This window comes from Ovis aries, chromosome 17 (assembly GCF_016772045.2).
Source record: "Ovis aries strain OAR_USU_Benz2616 breed Rambouillet chromosome 17, ARS-UI_Ramb_v3.0, whole genome shotgun sequence".
Classification (NCBI taxonomy): Eukaryota; Metazoa; Chordata; class Mammalia; order Artiodactyla; family Bovidae; genus Ovis; species Ovis aries.
The window spans coordinates 51,903,451-51,926,522 of NC_056070.1; the positions used below are offsets into that span (position 1 = coordinate 51,903,451).

The window sequence follows — 23,072 nt, forward strand, 5'->3', positions numbered from 1 at the left end:
TTGGGGACTTCACTGGTAGCCCAGTGGTTAGGACTCCACGTTCCCACTGCAGGGGGCAAGGGTCCCATCTCTAGTCAGGGAACTAAGATCCCACAAGCCCTGAGGCATGCCCCTCCCCAAAAAGGATGCTCTGGGCTTAAAGAGGGCTATTTGGGACCAATGTAATCTCCCAGGAAATCAGAGTACAAAGTGGGATGAAGTAATATGCCACTGATCTCACCATGAAACCACCCTGGCAACCAAGCCCTCCCCACGGACACCCTTACTCACTTGGTCTGGGCCTGACACAGAGCGTTAATGACCACGGACTTGCCCCCTCCCGTGGGCCCCACCACCATCGTCGTGTGGCGAGTCAACATGGTCTCGTACATCTGAACCACCTTATCCACCTGGGGGACAAACATTGGCAGCTGAGTTAAAACATACCTTCTTGTTAAAAACAGGTTTATTGAGCTAGAATTTGCATACTGTACAATTCACCCATTTAAAGTGTTTCAGCAATCTAGTGGCTTTAATATATTTGAAAGTTTGTGAAACCATCATGACATTCAATTTTAGAACATTTTCATCACTCTCCCAGTAAAACCCGCATGCTCATTAGTCATGTCCCAGCTCCAAGCGCCCACTTTCTGTCTGTATGGATTTGCCCATTCTCAACATATAAATGGAATATAGAAATGGAATCATGCAGTATGTAGTCTTGGGTGTCTGGCTTCTTTCACTTAGTATCGTGCTATACACTAACATCAGGGTAGCCTGTGTCAGTGCCTCATTTTTTTTATGGCCAAATAATATTCCATTATATGGATGGAGGACATTATGTTTATCCCTGCATCTGTTGTATGATTTCCACTTCTTGGCTATTATGAATAACACTGTTATGAATATTGTGGACAAGTTTTCATGTGGATAAATACGCTCTCATTTCTCTTGGGTTTATACCTAGGAATAAAATTGCTGTATCATATGGTAACTCTGGGCTTCTCAGGTGGCACCAGTGGTAAAGAACTTTCCTGCCAATGTAGGAGATGTAAGAAGACCTGGGTGCGATCCCTGGGTTGGGAAGATCCCCCAGAAGAGGGCATGACAACCCACTCCAGTACTCTTGCCTGGAGAATCCCATGGACAGAGGAGCCTGGAGGACTACAGTCCATGGGGCTGCAAAGAGTCAGACATGACTGAAGTGACTCAGCATGCATGCACGCAAGGTAACTCTTAAGTTTCACTTTTTGAGGAACCATCAGACTTTGCTGAAGTGGCTACACCATTTTACATTTCCAACCCAAAAAACACATCTCTTTAAAAAACTCCCTGTAGAGGAAACCACCAAGGCGAGGAAAATTGCAGAGGGCTCTCTCATCTGTGGTTGGTACCCACTCCCCCTGCCTGAAACCTCTGGGCAGCCTGATGGCCCAAGGTGGCCCATCTAGAGGCAGTCATTCCGACCCTGCAGTTTGGGGAGTTGACACCCTCAGCAGAACACTTGAGCATTAATTTATGGCCTACAGACAACATATACAACCTCACAGGTTTCAGGTGATCAAAATTCCATTTGTAATATCTAATTTAATTTTTTTGTAAGTATGACTCTGGGGGAAGAAAGGAGGGGAGGAAGAAAACCTTAGATGATCGAACTCCCCCTCCCCCAAAAACACTTATCTGATCATATTACGCCAGTCGGAAGGTGATATATACATACAACGGCATATTGCTCGGCCTTAAAAAGGAAGGGAATTCTGACACATGCTACAACGTGGATGAACCTTGAGAACATGATGCTGAGTGAAACCAGCCAAACACAAAAGGACAAATACTGTATGATTCCCCACATACAAGATTCCCAGAGGAGTCAAATAGAGTGGAGGTTACCAGGGGCTGAGGAGGGGGAAATAAGGAGTTATTATTCAATGGGAACAGAGTTTCTCTTTTTCAAAATGCAAAAGTTCTGGAGATCTGTTTTACAACGACATAAATATACCTAACATCACTAAAAATGGATAAGATGTAAGATAAGATGGTAAATTTATGTTGTATGTACTTTATCACAATAAAAAATGGGGGTAGGGGTGGGGAATGGTTAAGACAGGAAATTTTATGTGCATTTTACAATTTTTTTTAATGAAAAAAAAAAATGGAAAGGACCCAGAGAAAGTCAGTGAACTCTCATCTTCAGCACCACTTTACCTGGACAGGTAGGATGATGTAGCCATTTTCCTGAAGCACCTGTTCCACGGCATCATTGAAATCAGGGTAGCGAACCCGAGGGCAATCTAGTCCAGGGAACAGATCAGAGATCAAACCAAGGAAGAGAGGCACGTCTTCAAACACGAACTTGGGCAGGTTCATGTCTCGAAGGGCCCTCATCAACACCACATCCTGCGTGGAATGAAACATAGGTCTTCAGAGACATTTCCAGAAGACCCCAGGGCTCGTCTAGAAATAGTCTTATGAAATAGACAATGAAATCTTCCATGAAATATAAAACATAGAGCACTGCAAGTAGTTTCTGGAGAGACACGTGAGTCTGTTGCCCACAGAGCAGCCTCCATTGAGCTCTGTTTTGGAGGAAGCCCCATGTGAAAGAAACATGACTGTTCCTCTGGCTTTTATTGCAAAGAGGAAAAACACTCATGTTCACGCTTTCTTGAGAATTTTGTTCCCCACCCCGCCATCACACCACCCTGCAATTGTAGATCGATTATTATCACTGAAGTGTTACAAACACTGGTGCTGTGAAGACAATGAACTTAACTAATAAGTCAAATTAGAAGAGAACGATATAATGAAGGAGAGACCAAAGGAAGGCCAGACAGCTAAATGAAGTGACAGCTAAGCATGAAGCTTTTTCTTGGGCTTCCCTGGTAGCTCAGTGGTAAAGAATCCACCTGCCAATGCAGGAGACAGGGGTTCAATTCCTGGTCCAGGGTCCCACTTGACATGGAGCAATTAGACCCAGGTGCCACAACTATTGGGCCTGTGCTCTAGAGCCTGGGAGCCGCAACTACTGAAGCCTGCATGCCCTAGGGCGCATTCTCCACAAGAAAAGAAGCCACTGGAATGAGAACCCCAACACCACAACTAGAGAGCGGCCCCCACTTGCTGTACCTAGAGAAAAGGCCCATACAGCAATGAAGCCCAGCACAGCCAAAACCAAAGTTTAAAAAAGAGAAAGACTTCAACAAATACAACTATATAAAAAAAGGAAAGCTTTTTCTTGATTGACCTGTGCTCCCTGGCACTTCCATCCCAGCATTCGTTCAATACCCGTGAACCTAATAAAAACCCAGAGAACTTAGCGCACGTGGCCCCTACCTCCCGAAGCTCAGCAGAACCTCTCTTCAGTTCACCAGCCATCACCAATACCGATTTCAGGGCTCTGAGTCCAAAATCATAATGATGTTGCTTGGAGAGCTGCTCCCGGGCCAGCTTATACAGGACGGTCATCTTTTTGGCCAGAGTCTTTTGTGATAAAAGATATTGAAAAAATACATGAAGGAAATGCCCTGAAAATACTGGAACATTATGCCACAAAGAAAAGTGACATAAAGATGTTCAGGTGAAGCTGCTCTACAAACAGATACAAGCAAGATGCTCTTGCCTGTAACAAATACCAGGACAGGACCTTCATTTTTCACAGTGACAAACCTAGGACCTAATTGAAAAGTACACCAGCCTTAGTAAAGTTGGATGACAGTCCTTGAGTGCCAAGGAAAATCTTAACCACCTTGAAGAACAGAACTCATCCAGTGTTTTAAATCGTGGCAACTATACTCAGAAACTGGCTTCCTTTGAACTAAACGTGTTATTAAAGTTTTCTTGTAACCATTTTTGAGGATGAGTCATTCACCTGGTTTACATCGATTCAAAACCTGCTTGTCCCTAGGGATGGCATGGGGAGTTTGCACATAAAAACCGAGAACCAGTGATCTCTCCTCTCTGGCTCAAAACCTAGACAAGAGGATTGCCAATAAAAGCCTTCACCAAAAAACTGCAGAGAAGCAAACTAACAATCCTTTAGTTTAAAAATATTTGCTATTTTGCAACTTTTCCAGAACCTTCTGTGGAAATGTATGTGTACCATATTTTTATATACATTTTAAGACATGATAAAGGCATTATCCCTATATATTTTTGCTTTTGTTAAGAAAAGTTGTTTGTTTGTTGTTTTTTGCTCATAGCTTACTTTATTTTTTGAACTTTTAATTTTTATATTGCAGTATAGCCAACAACGTTGTGACAGTTTCAGGTGGAAGGCAAAGGGACTCAGATATACATATACATGTCTCCATTCTCCCCCAAAATCCCCTCCCATCCCAGGCTGCCACATCACATTGAACAGAGTTCCCCGTGCTGTACAGTAGGTTATCCATCTTAAATATAGCAATATATTTTTAAAGCCACATAGGGCATGAGGCTTAGTGAAAAAAAAAGCCCACCTCAAAGGGTTACACGCTGCATAATTTCATGCATAGAACATTCTAGAAGTGATGTAATTGTAGTGATAGAGAATTACTGGCAGTTGTGAGGTAGAGTTGGGGGCAGGGTGCCGCCACTAAGGGGTGACATAAGGAGTTTTTCTGTGATAATTAGACAGTTCTGTGTCTGGATTGTGGCTCCAGTTGTTCTATACATGGGATTAAATGTCACAGAACTAGACACACACACGAGAGAGAGAGGGAGAAGGTGAAACCTGGTGAAACCCAAATAAAGCCCATACGTGAGTTAATAGCATTGTGTCCACGTAATTTTCCCAGATTTGAGGGTATCACTGCGGGAAGCTGGATGAGGGGCCCCTGGAGCTCTCTGGACTCTAGCCCCCACCTCCTGTGAGTCAAATGGTTCCAAAATGAAAGTTGTCATTTTAAAAAGGGAGGGAGAGGACCTCCCCAATGGTCCAGTGGCTAAGACTCTACACTCCCAATGCAGGGGGCCCAGGTTCAATTCCTAGCCAAGGAACTGGAATCCCATATGCCACAACTAAAACCCAGTGCAGCCTAATAGATAAAAAGAATACAAAAAATTAATTGTTCCCAAAGCATCTATCATTCTTTGTTTAATAAATGGGAGGGAGAGAGACCAAGCAAAACTATTTGAAGAGTCACACAGAACGAAAATGGCCCAGGCCCCAGTCTGAGCACAGACTCAGTTGGGGTCCGGGGCCACGGGGAACTGGGGGCGCCTCACCTTGGCCCAGAGGAAGCCCTCAGAGAACAGCATGATCTCGCAGATCTGCTGCAGGTCCGGCACGATCACCACCACCGGCCGGAAGAGAGCCTTCACCGACTCGGGCAGCTCCGTGCGACCTGCGTAGCCAGGGTTCATGGTGATGAAGATGCCCATTCTGGAGTCCAGGGAGATCTCTTGCCCTTCAAACTAGGGGACAAGAGCAAAGGAAGGAAGGGTTATGCTGCTGGCCAGCCTGCCAGGGGAAAGATGACCTGGGGAGCCGTGTGGCTACTCGTTTTCACGGATAAAAAGCAGACATCACCATCTGTGTCTTGCCCCTTCCTGGTGATAAATGCAGAGTCCCCATGCTTATGACCTCAATGTTCTGGGTGTCAAGCCTCAGTCAACCCCCAAACTCTGATCCAAATCCAGGGTCTGTCGACTTAAAAACTAGTTGATGTTGGGAAAGTGTGCAGCCTGGGGTTGATTTGAGGTGCTGCAGGACCCCCAATGGGTCACTTACTCCCTCTGAGTCTCCATCGTCCAGAACACCCAGCCCATCAATTCGCACAATGTGGACTTTCATTCACGTTAATTGTCATTTCTCTTCCCATTCCCACCTTCACCCCCATCTGGCTGCCTGGGTGTCACCCATACCTTTCCCACCAGAATCCAACCTCAGCATCCTTTGAGAAACCAGCCTTGGAACTTCCCTGGTGGTCCAGTGGCTAAGACTTTGAGCTCCCAATGGAGGGAGCCTGGGGTTCAATCCATGGTCAGGGAACTAGATCCAGCAAGCTACAACTAAGAGTTCATATGCCACAACTAAAGATCCTGCGTGCCACAACTGAGACCTAGCATGCCAAATAAATAACTAAATGTGTATATATGTATATATATTTTTTTTAAGAAACCAGCCTTTGTCCTCCAGGTGCTCCATGGACTGACAAAGTACAGAAATCTCTATATTTTGATTCTTTTTTTTAAATTTTAAAATCTTTAATTCTTACATGCATTCCCAAACATGAACCCCCCTCCCTCCTCCCTCCCCATAACATCTCTCATAACAGACTCATATTTTGAGTCTCTTTAGCCTACAGTGAATTTCAACTATCTCAACTTTCCTCTCTACCAAGATTTTACTGTTTTGTTTCTTTTAATGGCCCATCAGACACACAAAAAACAGAATTCTTATTTTTATGAGGCCCAGGCTGCCTCTGACAAGAGGGCAGCCCAGCAGGTATCTGATGCTTCCCGAAGGATGGAGGCTGCTGTCTTATCTCCCAGATCTGCACTGAGACCACTGTCATCCATGCCTCAATGTCTCATGTGAGTCCCAGAGCATCCCCTGGAGATGACAGACAGGCCTACTCTTAAAAACACAGCTTCTAGAAAACCAAATGCATTGTAGGTTCAATGTGTCTCCCATGGCAGTAGTAAGCTCAGTCCTAAAATGTTTCAGAACTAATGAATTAGAAGTCCATCTAGAACCTTCACTGGAATCCTCAAATGTTTAATAGGACCCACTTTACATAATCCTCTGACCGCCAGCAACACTAAGGTCCAGGGAAAAAACAGGTGGGGTGGCCGCAGAGGGGCCCATAACAGAGTCCTCACAGCCCAAGCTGAATTTGGTTCCTGGATCTTCCAGTGAGGCTCTGTGGGGTCTTGAAGGATGTATAGGAGTTTTCAGGTGAAGGAGGAAAAAAGGACAATTTCAGGCAGATAGGAATGCATTTGGTGTCCCAGGGTCTGATATGTCTGTGGAGCAAGTGTCCTAAAGCGACAAGGGTTGAAGGGCATGCAGAAGCAAGAACAGTAGCCAGAGGGACGGTAGAGCACGCTGGGACCACAGAGGGCCTCAGGGTAGGGAAACGGGTCAGCCACTCTGGTCCCTGCTGTCAGGGGACGCACCCTGGGCCACCTAAATTACATAAGATCATGTTTCTCCAAACTCTGATCCATTTTCATCTGATGTAACTTAAAGCAGATGTCCCAAACTTGAGTCTACAAATGTATTGTTGGACAGGGAGAGATTAGTACAATCTCAAAAAAAATTAAAATTGCCTTTTCACTTTAATAACAACCTTAAAAATCTTGGTCATGGGACTTCTCTGGGGGTCCAGTGGTTAAGACTCTATGCTTCCAATGCAGAGGGTGTGGGTTCAATCCCTGGTCAGGGGACTAAGATCCCACGTGCTTCACGGTGTGGCCAAAAAATAAATAAATGTCCACAGAAATGGTTCTTATTGATCCAAAATGACATTCAAAAAAAACTTGGTCATTATAAATGCCCTAACTTTACTGGGTCTGAAGGCAAAATTTCTTGTTCATTGCAATAATTTCTACTGAAGACATTCTGATTCAACAGAATCTTAATTTCTCTTAAGTCACTTTTTCTCAAATTTGGGAAGTCATTAAAAACATCTTTTGACCTTGAAAGGGGACCTTATACTTCACTTACTTGAGAATATGGCCCTACCCATCACTATTAGTCATGTCTGTAATTTACTTTTTTAATTTATTTTTTGACTGTCCCATGAAGCATGCAAGATCCTATTTCCCAACCAGTGACTGGACCAGTGCCCATTGCATTGGGAGCTCTGAGTTTTAACCACTGGACCATCAGGGAGTCCCATGTCTGAAGTTCTTAGATTATTACAGTACTTAATTATCAAAGATAATCACTGATCACTTGGGGAAACCCAATTATCTCCACATGAAAGCAGAAGTCAGGCAAATCTACATCTGGGGGAGCCTGGTCTGGATAGATGACTGTCCACCGTCGCATGTTCCCATCCTGGGGAGGATCTGGGCCAGCTTCACACTTATCCTCACCTGGAACGTGGTTAACTGATGGATCAGAGCATTTCTTATCGTCTGAATCTGGGACGAGATGACTGACAACACAGAGGCATCGATGCGATTAAACTCGTCGAAGCAGCCCCAAGCCCCACACTGAGCAAGGCCTGAGAAGATCTTCCCGACAGCCTAGGATGAAAGGAATGTCAGGACAAGGGCAATTTTCATCTTTAAAATCACAAGCAATCCACATATGGATACAATTTTCTAAATTAAAAGCAAACGATGATTATCAGATTGGCAGAGACGCGTTCAGCCAGCCACTCTACTAATGGATCTTCCTGGCAAGATTTCCAAGGCCTCTTGTGGGCCAGCTCCCAATCATGGGATTTCACAAATTCAGGATTTTTTTAATTTTAAAAAATTTTTATTCGAGCAGGGTTGATTTATAATGTCGTGTTAGTTTTTGCTGTACAGCACAGTGAATCAGTTATACACACACACACACACACACACACACACACACACACACGTCTCCATTGTGTTTTAGATTCTTTCTCCTATCGGCCACTGCAGAGTACTGAGTAGCGCTCCCTGTTCTATGCAGTAGGCCCTTAATAGCGATCTATTTTATATATAGTAGTATGTACATGTCCATTCTGATCTCCAGTTTATCCCTCCCCCTCCATAATCCCTGGTAACCATAGCTTTGTTTTCTACATTTGTGACTGTAGTATTTCTGTTTTGCAAAGAAGTTCAAAGATTTCAAAAATTAAGGATTTTAATGTAAAAAACCCTCAGATTTCTGGCTTCTCTTGAGATGCTGAAAAATCCAGCAATACTGGGTCCTCTCTTCTTGGTGACAATTGACCTAACCTGAACACCCGCGCCTCCTTCCGATGGAGCTTTGCTTTCCAGTTACCACAGTCACCACCACTCTCTGTGTATGTCTGCTGTTTACTGATTTACACTATTCACCTGGCTCCAGTGGGCATTTAGTCTGAGACGCTTGCTCCACATGCTGCTAACAAAGAAATACATCCAAGTTCCCAGACTGTGATGGTGAAAGGTTCCCCACCTCCAGCTGTCACTATGTCACTTCTTGGAAGAATATGAGATAAAATGCTTTCACCCATGTCCTCCTTTGAGCTCTTGGCCTAGGAAGATGGCACTAGAAGTGATGTCAGGGTATCGACGGCTGTACCATCCTGAAAGCATCCCATCTCATCTGACCTTGGAAGTTAAGCAGGGTTGGGCCTGGTTAGTCTTTGGATGGAAGAAGTGACACCAGATCCTTACTTTGTAATCCATGCCTTCTCCGCAGTTGGTTACGACACAGAGCAAGCCCAAGGCTTTGGCCAGGTCCTTGGTGGTCTCGGTTTTGCCGGTACCTGCTGGGCCAGCAGGAGCCCCACCCAGATACATGGACAGTGCCTGTCAGAAGTCAAATGCAAAACATGTGTTGTCTGCCATGGAAGGAAAGAGGTGTCAATGACCAGTTCATGACAATCTATGTGGAATATATAAATGGTAATGGACCAGCTCACACTCACCTTTTCTGACAGTGACCCTGACCTCCACTGACCTCCACTGACCACTCCACCCCAACCCCCTGTTATACAGGGACCAGAAAACCAATGACTCCACAACATGCTGGACTCTGTATCCACCCTAGTAGTTCCCAGAGCTGAGTCTAATGAGAAGATGGACTTATGTGCAGGGAAGGATTCATTTTGCCCAAAGAAAGGTTTGGCCCTTTGTCTTTGGATCCTAGGAGCTGACCTCTAAGGCCCGAGTCCTTGTTTATCTGGGGACCTCGGGCCACGCCAGACATTATAACAATGTGATTTATGGTGGAAGCCCTGGATTACGTGGCATCAGCAAGTCAACTTCAAAAGGATCTGGAGACTAAGGTCAGTCATTTAGAGGGATCAGTCTTGTATGTATGACAAGCCCCTAGTTAAAACCCAAGGCTCCGTGGGCTTCCCTAGGCAGCAGAACTTCACACATAGTTGTTGGAGAAAATGATGCTGTCTGGACCGCTGAATTGAACAGGAAACTGAAGCTTAGACCTGGTCTCTCCTAGACCCTGTCCTATTGCTAAACACAGGCCTCCCTTCTCCCATCGCTGATTTTTATCTGTATCCATTTGCTATAAAAACCATGTTGTTGCTGTTGTTCCTGGTGTTTAGTCAAGTCGTGTCCCACTATCCGCCACCCCCATAGCCCACCAGGCTCCGCTATACATGCGATTTTCCAGGCAAGAATACCGCAGTGGGTTGCCATTTCCTTCTCCAGGAGATCTTCTTGACCCAGGGATTGAACCCACACCTCCCCCATCGCAGGCAGACTTTTTTTTTTTTTTTTAACCACTGAGCCACCTGGGAAGCCCTATAAAAGCCATAACCATGAGCACAATGGCTTTACTGAATTCTGTAACTCCTCTGAGCAAACTATTGAAACTGAGGGTGGTTTTGGGAGCCACCGGAACTTGAAACAGCCCAATCCCAAAAGGCAGCAAGTATGTCATATTCCAAATGGAACTTCTTTTACAGATTTTTAAAGAACGACCTTTACCGTCGAACCCTTTTACTATCAGCATTCGTTTCCCAGGGCTGCCATAGCAAAGTACCCCCAAGGTGTCTGGCTTAAAACCACAGAAATGTGTTCTCTGACAGTTCTGGAGGCTAAAAGTCTGAAATTAAGGTGTGAGCGGGGCCACACTGCCTCTGAAGACCTGAAGGGAGGCTCATTCCTGGCTTCCTCCAGTTTCTGGTGGCTCCAGGCATTTCCTGGCATGTGGCTGCGTCTCTCCAGTCTCTGCCTCTGTCTTCACATCTCTTCGTGCCTCTGTGTCCTCTCCTCTTCTTACACGGACACCAGGCATTGGTCCTAGTGCTCTAATCCAGGCTGTTCTCACCCCAATCCTTAACTAATTCAATCTGCCAAGACCCTATTTCTAAATAGGGTCACATCTGAGGTTCTGAGTGGACATGAATTTGGGGTGGGGAGGACACTGTTCGACCCAGTGCATGTGTGCTCAATCATGACTGACTCTTTGCAACCCCACTGACTGTAGCCCACCAGGCTCCTCTGTCCATGGGAATTCCCAGGCAAGAATACTGGAGCAGGTTGCCATTTCCTCCTCCAGAGGATCTTCCTAACCAAGAGATTGATCAGGCATGTCCTACCCTGGCAAGCAGGTTCTTTACCACCGAGCCACTTGGGAAGCCTGTTCAACCCAGTATACCATCACAGTTACTATCACACCTAGAGAAAAAACACATAACCCCAGGTGAATGATCCCCACCAGAGCCAGGCCGCCAGTCACCTGGGTGAGTGTCAGGTAGATCCGGTCTGTCAGGGGCGTGATAACCAGCCGCCCGTTCAAACCCATGTACTCGTAGCCGTAGCCAAAGGTCCCCGTGCACTGGCGGATGTTCAGCTCGTCTGGTTCCCGGTCCCAGTAAAAACGCAGCTGACTTTCCCATTCAAACTCCCGGGCCTCGAGAATGCTGGAAGGTGAGCAACGGGGCATAAGTGAAGAGGGAGAGAGCTGAGACGGAAGAGAAAGTAGACGGAGAGATGCTGAGAGAGGCCAGAGGATGACACAGGACAGATTTCGAGACACGAGCGCCCTGGGAGGTCCCCACCTGCCCCGGATGAAAGAGTCGACTATGTCACGGGCATGCACGTCTATGATGAGCACGGTGTTGTATTTCTTTCTGTCGTTCCTGCTCAAGTTCAAGGTGATCCGGGTGACCAGCTCGTCGATCTGCCGGTGCATCTTCTGGCCGTATTTCTTCATGGCCTGTTTCTCCCCCTTCTGCACTCTGCGGAAGACATCTTCCACCTCCCAGGTCCACCACACCTGGCTGGCGGCCAGCACCACCATCCCTTGGTACATGAGCATCCAGTCGACCCTAAAGGAAAAGCATGCCTTTATGAGATTTTCCCAGGATTGGAACTAAAAATGGTCTTGTTAAGAATCTATTTCTTCTGGGATGTCCTTGCAGTCCAGTGGTTAGGACTCCACACTTCCACGGAAGAGGGCATGGGTTCAATCCCTGGTCAGGGAACTAGGATCCCACAAGCATGGCCGAAAACAAAACAAAAAGGAATATTTGTTTCATACAGATGGCCAACCGGCACATGAAAAGATGCTCAACATCAATAATTACTAGAGAATTGCAGATTAAAACTACAATGAGGTATCACCTCACACCAGTCAGAACGGCTAGCATTAAAAAGTCTACAAATAATAAATGCTGGAAAGAGTGTGGAGCAAAGGGAATGCTCCTACACTGCTGGTGGGAATGTAAGTAGGTGCAGCCACTATAGAGAATAGTATGGCAGCTCCTCAGAAAACTAAAAATAGAATTACCCTATGACCCAACAATTCCACTCCTGGACATATATCCAGAGAAAACTATAATTCAAAAAGATACATGCACCCTGATGATCATCACAGCACAATTTACAATAGCCAAGACCTGGAAACAAGCTAATACAATGGAATATTACTCAGCCATAAAAAAGAATGAAATATTGCCATTTGCAGCAACATGGATAGACCTAGAGATTATCACACAGAGTGAAGTAAGACAGAAATAGAGTCGCAGACACAGAAAACAAACTTATGCTTACCAAAGGGGGAAGGGACTTAGGTAGGGAAGAATAAATCGGGAGTGTAGGATTAACAGATACAAACTACTACACATAAATAAGCCACAAAGATTAACTGTACAGCACAGGGGATTATATTCAATATCATGCAATAACCTATAAAGAAAAATAATCAGAAATATACATATTTATGTACATATTAATATAATTAAATCACTTTGCTGTACACCTGAAACAAATACAATATTGTAAATCAACTACACTTCAATTAAAAAAAATTCTTTTTTGATCTGGAATAGGGAAGACAAAGTAAGAGACCAATAAACAAAGGAGATAAACCTCTTCTGGTTAGATAATGGAACTCCAGGCCAACAGAGACGTGCGCATGAACAGTTACAGGGGCGTGACTGTGTAAAAGAAGCCAGATCAGTTGAAAGACATGTTTTTACAGATGCTTAAAAGTTATTTAGTATGATAGGCACATTATAAGAATTTTTAAATTTTTTAAAATTCCAACAAAAAAAATTGATTATCTCTGACCACACCTCCCATGCTTCCTTGCTATAATTTCCTGAGTGTCACTGGGCACCCTTTTCTATTCTCATACAAACCTGTATAAAGACACATAAATGGGGAGAAGGGGGTGTGATGGCTGTTTTTCCAAAACTGGCATCCGGCAACACAAGCTACACTGCACCTTGCTTCTCTCATTGACTAGTTCCAGAGGGCTTGCGTCTCAGTTAGGCATGCAGAGTATTTACACTATGGGAACTGGCATATGCTCTAAATCAAAGCTTATCTTCTCAGAGAGCTAGTTTACCAATACACCAATGAATGTATCTATATACACTCAATTACATAAAGTGATAAACCCATTTTTTATATGGCACAGAACCAAGAAGGATCCTAGTCAGACAAATACTATGCTCTGTCCTAATAATTCATTAAATAGACATTTTCAGTTTGCAAAACCAAAAAAGCAGCATGCAAAACCAAGAGGACAGTGTTCCCATAATAATAAAGACTTTGTATCGGCATAAAGGCCCTGCCAAATGTACTGCAACTCTCCTGGGAAGCTATCCAAAGATGCTCTGTGTGCTTTGGGTTCAACCACATAGTAAAGCCAGCCCTCTTAGTGACTGGCATGGTTTAGCTTGGTGCCTGGAAGTTCTGAGGCCACAAAATCAAAGAATGATTGAAATTCATCAACTATTCTAAAAACAACTTTGCCATTAACCTACACATAGAGTCCATCTTAATGAACACCTGGGTTCTGGTGAGTCACTGCTGCTACTAAGTCACTTCAGTCGTGTCCGACTCTGAGCGACCCCATAGACGGCAGCCCACCAGGCTCCTCTGTCCCTGGGATTCTCCAGGCAAGAGTACTGGAGTGGGTTGCCATTTCCTTCTCCAATGCATTCACCAGGTTCTCACATTTGAGCTCAGAATCACTTGGGATCTTGTGAAAACCCAGTTCCTGGGGCCCCACCCTGAGAGTTTCTGATGTAGCAGGTTTGGGGTGGGGCTCAGGAAATTGCATTTTGACCAGGCTCCTAGGGGCCCTGATGCTCCCAGTCCATGGACCACAGTTTGAGAAGTGCTGTACACAGTAATCCGTAAAGAACACAGGTATCCATCAGCTAATTTAGCTATGGCAGGGAAAGAAAACCATTTGAAATGTCAGTCAGTATACTCCACACCCTGAAAATCGATCCCTTATTACCATTAATATAATAAAGTAACACAAATCACATTTACAGTCCTACCTGGTTTTGTCTTCACAGTATCTAAAAATAGCCTCTTTGGTAATTAGCCTGTTAGTTCTTCGCATTTCGTTCAAAACTGCTGTCATCCAATCTTCCACGCGCCCCTCAGCCCGGATGATCTTCCGGAACTCCATGACTTCTCCTTCTGCTGATATCATGGCAGATACCAGTTTTTCTCCACTGTCCCCGTCATGAAACCTCAGCAGTGCTATGTTGTCATACATCTGCAATGCAGTGGGAGAGTACACACTGTAATACCTTCACTGGGTTCTGGAATCAAAGAACAGCCTGCAGTGCTTCATCACACATCAGGGCTGCCAGGATGCCAGCAACAGCACCAGAGACCCACACCAAATAGGTATCTCTTTAGCCAGTGACAAACGTTCATTGGGTAATTCCTTTTATCTGCACTGTGAAAAGGTCTGAGGCGGGCTGAACAAAAATGAATAAAGAGAAGATAGGTTCTCTCCCCACACTTGAGATTCTAGGATGTACATTGGGATGGAGAGGTATCCGGACACATGGACCAGCTGAACACAGGATGAGCAGAAGGAACAGCATGGTGATTAAACACTCAAGGGCTGAGGAATTAGAGACCTCGCAGGAATGAGGAATGAAGACCCCCACTGTCCAATCAGGTGTCTTTGACCAAGCTGCTTCTCCTCTCTCAGCCGAAAATAAACATAATTATGGCACCTACAAAATGCAGTCAAAGGATCAAATTAAATAACGTGCATGAAATGTCAGCTCCTCAAATGCTTGGCATTTGCTGGCTATCCTCATTGTTACTAATCAGAGTAATATTCAGGGAAAATGAGTCTTTTGGGGCTCATTAGATAAGACAAGGCACTCTGCAAATCAGACAGGAGGACAGAAAGGCAACAAGCTTTAAAAAATAAAATCAGAGGTTTACAAAAGGAGCTACCAATAGCCAAAGTATTTCTAACAACACATTTTTCTACAACAGTAAAATATGTGTTTATGAAAGCAGAAACAGAATATAAGCCTTCTCCCTTTGAGAAAGGAAAACATGCAAACTATAGCTCATACTTTGAGAAGGAAATCAGCATTAATTAAAGACAACACAGTGTATTAATCTTGCTTCCCAGGTGGCACTAGTGGTAAAGAGCACCTGCCAATGCAAGAGACGTGAAGAGACGCCGGTTCGATCCCTGGGTGGGGAAAATCCCTCGTAGGAGAGCACGGTAACTTCAAGTATTCTTTCCCAGAGAATCCCCACGGACAGAGGAGCCTGGTGGCTACAGTCCATGGGGTTGCAAAGTCAGACGCGACTGAAGCAACTTAGCACACAGGCACGTATGCAGTGTACTAAGCAATTGATCCTCAGTACTTGATTTATTTGAAATAAAGTAATTGTTCCACAATGCTCTCCATCATGGATGATTTTGCCCCCAGGGACACTCAGCACTGTCTGGAGACGTTTTTGGTTTTCACAGCTGGAGAGGGATGCTTCTAGCATCTACTGGGTAGAGGCCAGAAATGCTTCTAAACAACCTACAATGCACAAGACAGCCCCCACCCCTGACATAAACACACACACACAGAGGAAAAAACTGTCTGGCCCAAAAGAAAATCAAAAAGAGAGTGGATGGACTTCCCTGGTGGCACAGTGGATAAGAATCCAGAAAGACTTCACAGGCCATGGAGCAACTGAGCCCACGCACAACAACTACTCAGCCCACGCTCTAGAGCTCTCAAGCTGCAGCTACCGAGCCTGTGAGCCACAACTACCGCAGCTCGTGTGCCCAGAGCCTGTGCCCCACAACCAGAGGAGCCACTGCAGTGAGAAGCCTGCACAGCATAACAAAGACTAGCCCCCGCTTGCTGCAGCTAGAGAATGCCTGCAAGCAGCAATGAAGACCCTGCATAGCCCAAAATGAATCAGTAGAGTCATTAAATGTATGTCATAACTGACTGTCTGCTGCACACCTGAAATGAACACAACACTGTGAGTCAGCTACATGCCAGTAAAAAAATAAATATCTCAAGCAAGGTGCCAATAGTGTCAAGGCTGAGAAACCTCTAAGGTGAAGGTGAAGGTGAAGGTGAAGTCGCTCAGTTGTGTCCGACTCTTTGCAACCCCATGGACTGTAATCTACTAGGCTTCTCCGTCCATGGGATTCTCCCGGCAAGAATAATGGAGTGGATTGCCATTTCCTTCTCCAGGGGAATGGCTGATACTAAACATAGAGCTTTGATGAGCTGACCAAAGATTATTCCTGGCGCTGCTCTGATTCTCTGTCATAAGAGACAGTTTTGTCTGCTGTGTTTCCTGCCCTTCAGTATCACTCACGGATACACGTACATTTATGTAAAAGTATGAAAACACAGGCTGGAAGGAATTACATCAAAGCCATGATAATGGCTGCCTTTTGAAAGTGGAAGCAGAATTGTGAACGGGGATGAAACAGAGAGTATGTCAACTTTATCTCCATAATTTTATCTTACAAAAAAAGAGACAAAACAAATATGACTAACTGGTAACAAGGGTGTCAGTTCTGCAGGGTAGATAAGGTTCTTTAGCCAACATCATCAGGCAGGCACTGTTCAAAGCACTTTACAAACATTAACTCATTTAATCTCTATCTTTATAAATGTGTAGAATTGGAGTTATGTGAATTTACAGGGAAGAAAACTGATGACCAGAGAGGTTAAGTCACTTGCCAAAGGCCACACAGCAAATTCATGTAGAGCCAGGATTTGAGCCCAGACAATCTAGCTGGATGTGCTGAACCACTATCCTGTATGGTCTCTCTGGTTATTATATTTGTCCTTGTATATTTCTGCATTGTTTCAGTTTCTCTAAAAATGTTGTTTGGGGGACTGTGGAAAAAGAACAACAAATGGCAGCTCAGTGCTGGTGTGACCTCAGAGTACAGTGGATTTCATCAGATTTATGTTTCAAATAAAAACCCCAGCAGTGTTCCACAATCTTGGACTTCCGAGTTGAACCCAGCTGTGTAGCAGACTCAGATGAGCTGCAATTACAGAGCTTATGGGGACACTCCCATGGGAGCCCCTGGGGGCTGACCTTGATCATGTGCTCCTGGACACAGAGCGGGTCACTGTTCCCCAGGATACTGAGCAGCTCGTCGTCGGAAATGAAGAAGAACCTGGGGAAGGCATTCCTCTTGGAATCTAAGTAGTCGTTCAGGCTCTTCTGGCACTTCTCCAGGCCCTCGCTGATGTTCTGCAGGTCACTGAGGCGGTTGGGGGCCTCACAGCATCTCTTGATCACAGGGTCTTTCAAAGTCTCGCCCATGATCTGGAGAAAGTCAAGAGGACAACTGTCAATACGGATGGACCTAGAGAGTGTCATACTGAGTGAAGTAAGTCAGACAGAGAAGGGGAAATATCATATGACATCCCTTATATGTGGAATCTAAAAAGAAATGATACAGATATATTATGCGTGCATGCAAAGTTGCCTCAGTCATGCCCGAACTCTTTGCGACCCCATGAACTATAGCCTGCCAGGCTCCTCTTTCCTTGTGGATTCTCCAGGCAAGAATGCCAGAGTAGGTTGCCATTTCCTTCTCCAGGGGAATCTTACCGATCTAGGGATCAAACTTGGGTCTCTTATGTCTCCTGCACGGACAGATAGGTTCTTTACCACCTGGGAAGCCCCAAACATGAGCTGGCTGCTCATACTAGAGAATACAACAGCATCAGTGAGCAGCAAAGCACCTGGGCTTGGAGGTCAGGTGGGCTGGGTGACAATCCTTACCCCACTAACTACTAGCAGCAGTGCCCACTGGTACCACCCTTTCTGGAAAGGACTTTAAGATGACCATAGTCTTTCATGGGTAATTTACTTAATAATAAGATGTTAATCCTAAAAATGGAAAAAAACTTCAGACAAATTATTTTTGAATGCAAAGAGTTTCACTTCAAACAAGATGTCCAGTTACTAGACAATAAATCAACTAAACTAATGTCAGTCACTGAGACATTATATAAAGTCACTGAAATGTTTTATCAGACGATTTCATAATACAAACTATGTTTCTCACAATATGAAGAGAAAATTATAAGATGAAATTATACAAAATATCGGGCTTCTCAGGTGGCTCAGTGGTAAAGACTCCACCTACCAGGGCAGAAGCCAGAGGAGACATGGGTTCGATCCCTGGTTTGGGAAGATCCCCTGGAGGAGGAAATGGCAACCCATTCCAGGTATTCTTGCCAGGATAATCCCATGGACAGAGGAGCCTGGCAGGCTGCAGTCCATGGGGTCACAAAGATTCGGATACAACTGAGAGACCAAGTATGCACACACACATACAAAATATCATTACAGTTGTGTTCTTAAACCCATATACATAGAAAAATATTACATATTGAAGATGATGAAACTATGGAAGACATCTTTTCCTTCTCTTCTACACTTCCCCAAGGTTTTTAAATAACTACTACTTTTATGATAAAAAGTAAAAATAAAAAAGTTGTAGTGCCTTATGCTGGTGGCTTCCGATCAAACAGAAATTCTTACTGAAGAGATTAAATTCACATACAATGACAGAAATAATTCAGAAGCTACAAATAGGCCAAATACTACGTGTAAATACATAAGTGAAAGTATCTCCGATTACTATCCATCTTTCAAGACTAAAATAGAAGCCAGTCACTTGCCCTTTTAAATACTCTGTCAATGTTATCAAACTTCTTTGCTTCATCTGGAAGTTGTGATCTGATATCTCCACCAATAAAGATGCTTTCCAGATACATCCATTTTCTCTGAACCAACATCCAAATCTGTAAATGCACAACATTATCATCAACACAGGTTCCCAGGTGCCTCAAGGTGTGTATGGCAAAATCCCACCCTAACATGGGACAGATTTAAATCAATTCAGGTCAAAAGAATTTCCATGCAAGAGGGCAGAGTAAGTGCATATGATGCTTTAGTTGCCAAGTTGTGTGTGCAGCAACAAAGACCCAGCACAACCATAAATAAATAAATAATTTTTTAAAGAGAAAGCAAATGAAGGAAGCCCATGCCTGACCACACTCTTAGCCAGTGAACCAGGCCTGGCTTCATCCCACCCCAAGCTTTAGGGTGTAGCTATATTAATACAAGGTGCCTGCCTGTGGTCTCAGGACAAAAACAAGGCTGTCACACAGAACTGGTGAAATGAGCCTAGGTGGCTCACAGAGGTCTGCACACAAAGCAGGAAAGCCCCAAACCAACTAACGTAAGACCTGGTTGGGTGCTTCCCAACACGATGGACTAGGTTGGGAAAACTGCAGAAACACACATCAAAGTGAAATGAGCACAGGCCAAAAAAAAAAGTATGCAAGATGGACTTTAAAAAAATCAAAATCACACAGAGAAAAACCCACTACCCTGTGAAAGAGAGTCTCCTCTAAAAAGAGGAAAATTCTAGTTTGAGAAAATAAAAAATAGAAGGAAATCAGAAAAGGGTTTTAAATATATGTAAATTCTTCAGTGTGATATAGGAGATGAAAACATTCTTGCAACAAGAACAGGACAGTATTAAATAAGAACAAGGGCACATGAAAAAACACCAATGAGGAGTCCTGTTAGTTAAAAATGCATTCATTGAAATAAAAACTCAGATTCACTCCTCTAATTATGCATCCCTCCCCTCAAAATAAATCAAAGAGGATCATTAGTTTCTGAGCACAAAATTGTCTCATACAAAGTTTCTCTCTATGAATCAGCTCCTTTCCATCATTTGTGTCTTTTTTCTCACCTCAATGACTTCCCCTATGAGAGAAAGCGTTTTTTCCCATTTGTGAACTGTCTGCAGGAAAGGTCCCACAAATCTGCTTCCTGAGATGCTTTGCAGGTTGAAAGTGTTGTCATCCAGGCACTGGATGATATCGTCAACAGACCCCAAGATGTGGCCTCGCTCCTGGGTGCCTTTGTAATACTTGACCACATTAAATTTCATATTTTCCCATGTGTCTAGGATTTCCTTCACAGCCTAGTCAGGAATATGAAAAGAATGGTTCAGGCATACGGGCTGAAAAAAACAACCCCAATCCAACAGCAGCTTCCTGAGTTTGCCATGGATCAGCTCCTCAACCCAGAGTTCTGGGTCAGTGTTCCAGATAAGCTGGCAATTCTAGTTGTCAGTTACCCAGTACTTGCTCTGTGCCAGGTAAGCACATGCTATACACCATCTCCTTTAGTCCTCAAAGCACCCCAGCGAGGGTGGGATTATTATTCCCCACACTTTAGCAGAGGTGGGAACTGGGGCAAGAGAAGGGTCGGCTTGCCATGCTCACTCAGCAGAATGCCAGAGCCAGGGTCTAAATTCTGTAATTGGCCTCCAATCTGCATGCTCATGAGATCCTGCCTCTGTGTTTACCGTTTAGCAAGAAGATCAAATTACAAAAAATATGTCTATTTTTCATGGCATGTTCAAAAACCACCTGTCGATAATTATATGTATATATACACAGATGTGTGTACATATGTGCCTGTGTGCATATGTATCTGTCTGTGTACATATGTATATGTGTGTGCACATATGTACATGCATGTGTGTGCATGTATGAGCGATATATTAGTATTTATGTACACCTATATGTGTGCATATGTGAGAGCATGTATGTATATGGACATAGTACTCATGTACATGTTGGTGTGTATATGTGTATTTTTATATCTCTGTAGTGTGTGTGTGTGGATATATGTTTATATTCCAGCACAAGCTGGAATCAAGATTGCTGGGAGAAATATCAATAACCTCAGATATGCAGATGACACCACCCTTATGGCAGAAAGTGAAGAGGAACTAAAGAGCCTCTTGATGAAAGCGAAAGAGGAGAGTAAAAAAGTTGGCTTAAAGCTCAACATTCAGAAAACAGAGATCATGGCATCTGGTCCCATCACTTCATGGCAAATAGATGGGGAAATAGTGGAAACAGTGTCAGAGTTTATTTTTTTGGGCTCCAAAATCACTGCAGGTGGTGACTGCAGCCATGAAATTAAAAGACACTTACTCCTTAGAAGAAAAGTTATGACCAACCTAGATAGCATATTCAAAAGCAGAGACATTACTTTGCCAACTAAGGTCCGTCTAGTCAAGGCTATGGTTTTTCCAGTGGTCATGTATGGATGTGAGAGTTGGACTGTGAAGAAAGCTGAGCACCGAAGAATTGATGCTTTTGAACTGTGGTGTTGGAGAAGACTCTTGAGAGTCCCCTGGACTGCAAGGAGATCCACCCAGTCCATTCTGAAGGAGATCAGCCCTGGGATTTCTTTGGAAGGACTGATGCTAAAGCTGAAACTCCAGTACTTTGGCCACCTCATGCGAAGAGTTGACTCATTGGAAAAGACTCTGATTGGGGGCAGGAGGAGAAGGGGACGACAGAGGATGAGATGGCTCGATGGCATCACTGACTCAATGAACGTGAGTTTGAGTGAACTCCGGGAGTTGGTGATGGACAGGGAGGCCTGGCATGCTGCGATTCATGGGGTCACAAAGAGTCGGACACGACTGAGCAACTGAAATGAACTGAACTGAACTGAGTGTGTGTGTGTGGACATATGTTTATATGTGTACATGTGTGTATATATGTGTATATGCTTTTTTGGGGCCATGCTAAACAGCATGCAGGATCTTAGTTCCCCAACCAGGGGTGGAACACGTGCCCCCTGGAGTGGAAGCTCAGAGCCCTAACCAATGGACCACAGGGAATTCCCTGCATAGGCATTTCAAAGCTTTAAAGAATGTACACTGAAATGTTAATAATTTATCTTCAGGTGGTGGAATTTATGAGTGGTTTATTTTCTCAGTTTTCTACCTTGAACACATTATTTCTTTAGTAAATAAGTTGAAAGTGAAACTATAAGAACAATTAAAATATTTAACTGGGGCAGAAATTCTATTTCTAGAACAAATAATACATTCTTATTGAAACATAACAGGTATCAGAACAAACAGGTTTTCTCTTTGAATTAAAAAAAAACTCTTTTTTTTTTTCCAGCCTGTTTTATAACTAAAAATAGTCCTACCTTCTCAATGGCTATCTCCTTAATGGCCGACGTCACAATCTCATTGAGAACATCCGTGTGTTTGTGAAGTTCCATAGCAAACATGTTTTCCAAGGTGAATGTCTCAGTCATTTCAAAAATCACACCCGTTTTCTCCATAAGCTCTTTCCAATGCCTGAAGGTGCATCCACATAAAAAATCTTTACATCTACTGAGTTCAGTGATGGGTTTAATTAGTCCCTCTTCAACCAAGGGCTTCGCAGGTGGCTCAGACAGTAAAGAATCTGCCTGCAAGGCAGGAGTCCCGGGTTTGATCCCAGGGTCAGCAAGATTCCTGGGAGAAGGACATGGCAACCCACTCCAGCATTCTTGCCTGGAGAATTCCATGGACAGAGGAGCCTGGTGGACTATAGTCCATGTGAAAGTCGCTCAGTCATGTCCAATTCTTCGCAACCCCATGGACTATGCAGGCCATGGAATTCTCCAGGCCAGAATACTGAAGTGGGTAGCCTTTCCCTTCTCTAGGAGATCTTTCCAACCCAGGGGCTAAATCCAGGTCCCCCACATCATAGGCAGATTCTTTCCTAGCTGAACCACCAGGGAAACCCTTGGGGGTCACAAAAAAATCAGACAGACTGAGCAACTAATACTTTCACTTTTCTTTCTTCAACCACAGGATAAGTCCCATTATAATCACTTCTTGTAATGGAATTTGGAAACAT

The 23,072-nt window shown here is 44.1% G+C and overlaps 1 protein-coding gene across 1 annotated transcript in view; it reads right to left on the minus strand.

Moving 5' to 3' along the window:
* The window catches only part of DNAH10 (dynein axonemal heavy chain 10), a 168,288-nt gene that overhangs the window by 80,143 nt on the left and 65,073 nt on the right, over nucleotides 1–23,072 (minus strand). The window contains exons 26-38 of the mRNA XM_004017564.6: nucleotides 22,372–22,525; nucleotides 20,099–20,332; nucleotides 19,014–19,136; nucleotides 17,413–17,646; nucleotides 14,361–14,584; nucleotides 11,622–11,891; nucleotides 11,300–11,483; nucleotides 9,268–9,402; nucleotides 8,005–8,157; nucleotides 5,185–5,373; nucleotides 3,313–3,459; nucleotides 2,185–2,376; nucleotides 271–389 (exon numbers count right to left, since the gene is read on the minus strand). Coding sequence (XP_004017613.2) covers nucleotides 271–389; nucleotides 2,185–2,376; nucleotides 3,313–3,459; nucleotides 5,185–5,373; nucleotides 8,005–8,157; nucleotides 9,268–9,402; nucleotides 11,300–11,483; nucleotides 11,622–11,891; nucleotides 14,361–14,584; nucleotides 17,413–17,646; nucleotides 19,014–19,136; nucleotides 20,099–20,332; nucleotides 22,372–22,525 — 2,358 coding nt within the window. The remainder of the gene's footprint in view (nucleotides 1–270; nucleotides 390–2,184; nucleotides 2,377–3,312; nucleotides 3,460–5,184; nucleotides 5,374–8,004; nucleotides 8,158–9,267; nucleotides 9,403–11,299; nucleotides 11,484–11,621; nucleotides 11,892–14,360; nucleotides 14,585–17,412; nucleotides 17,647–19,013; nucleotides 19,137–20,098; nucleotides 20,333–22,371; nucleotides 22,526–23,072) is intronic.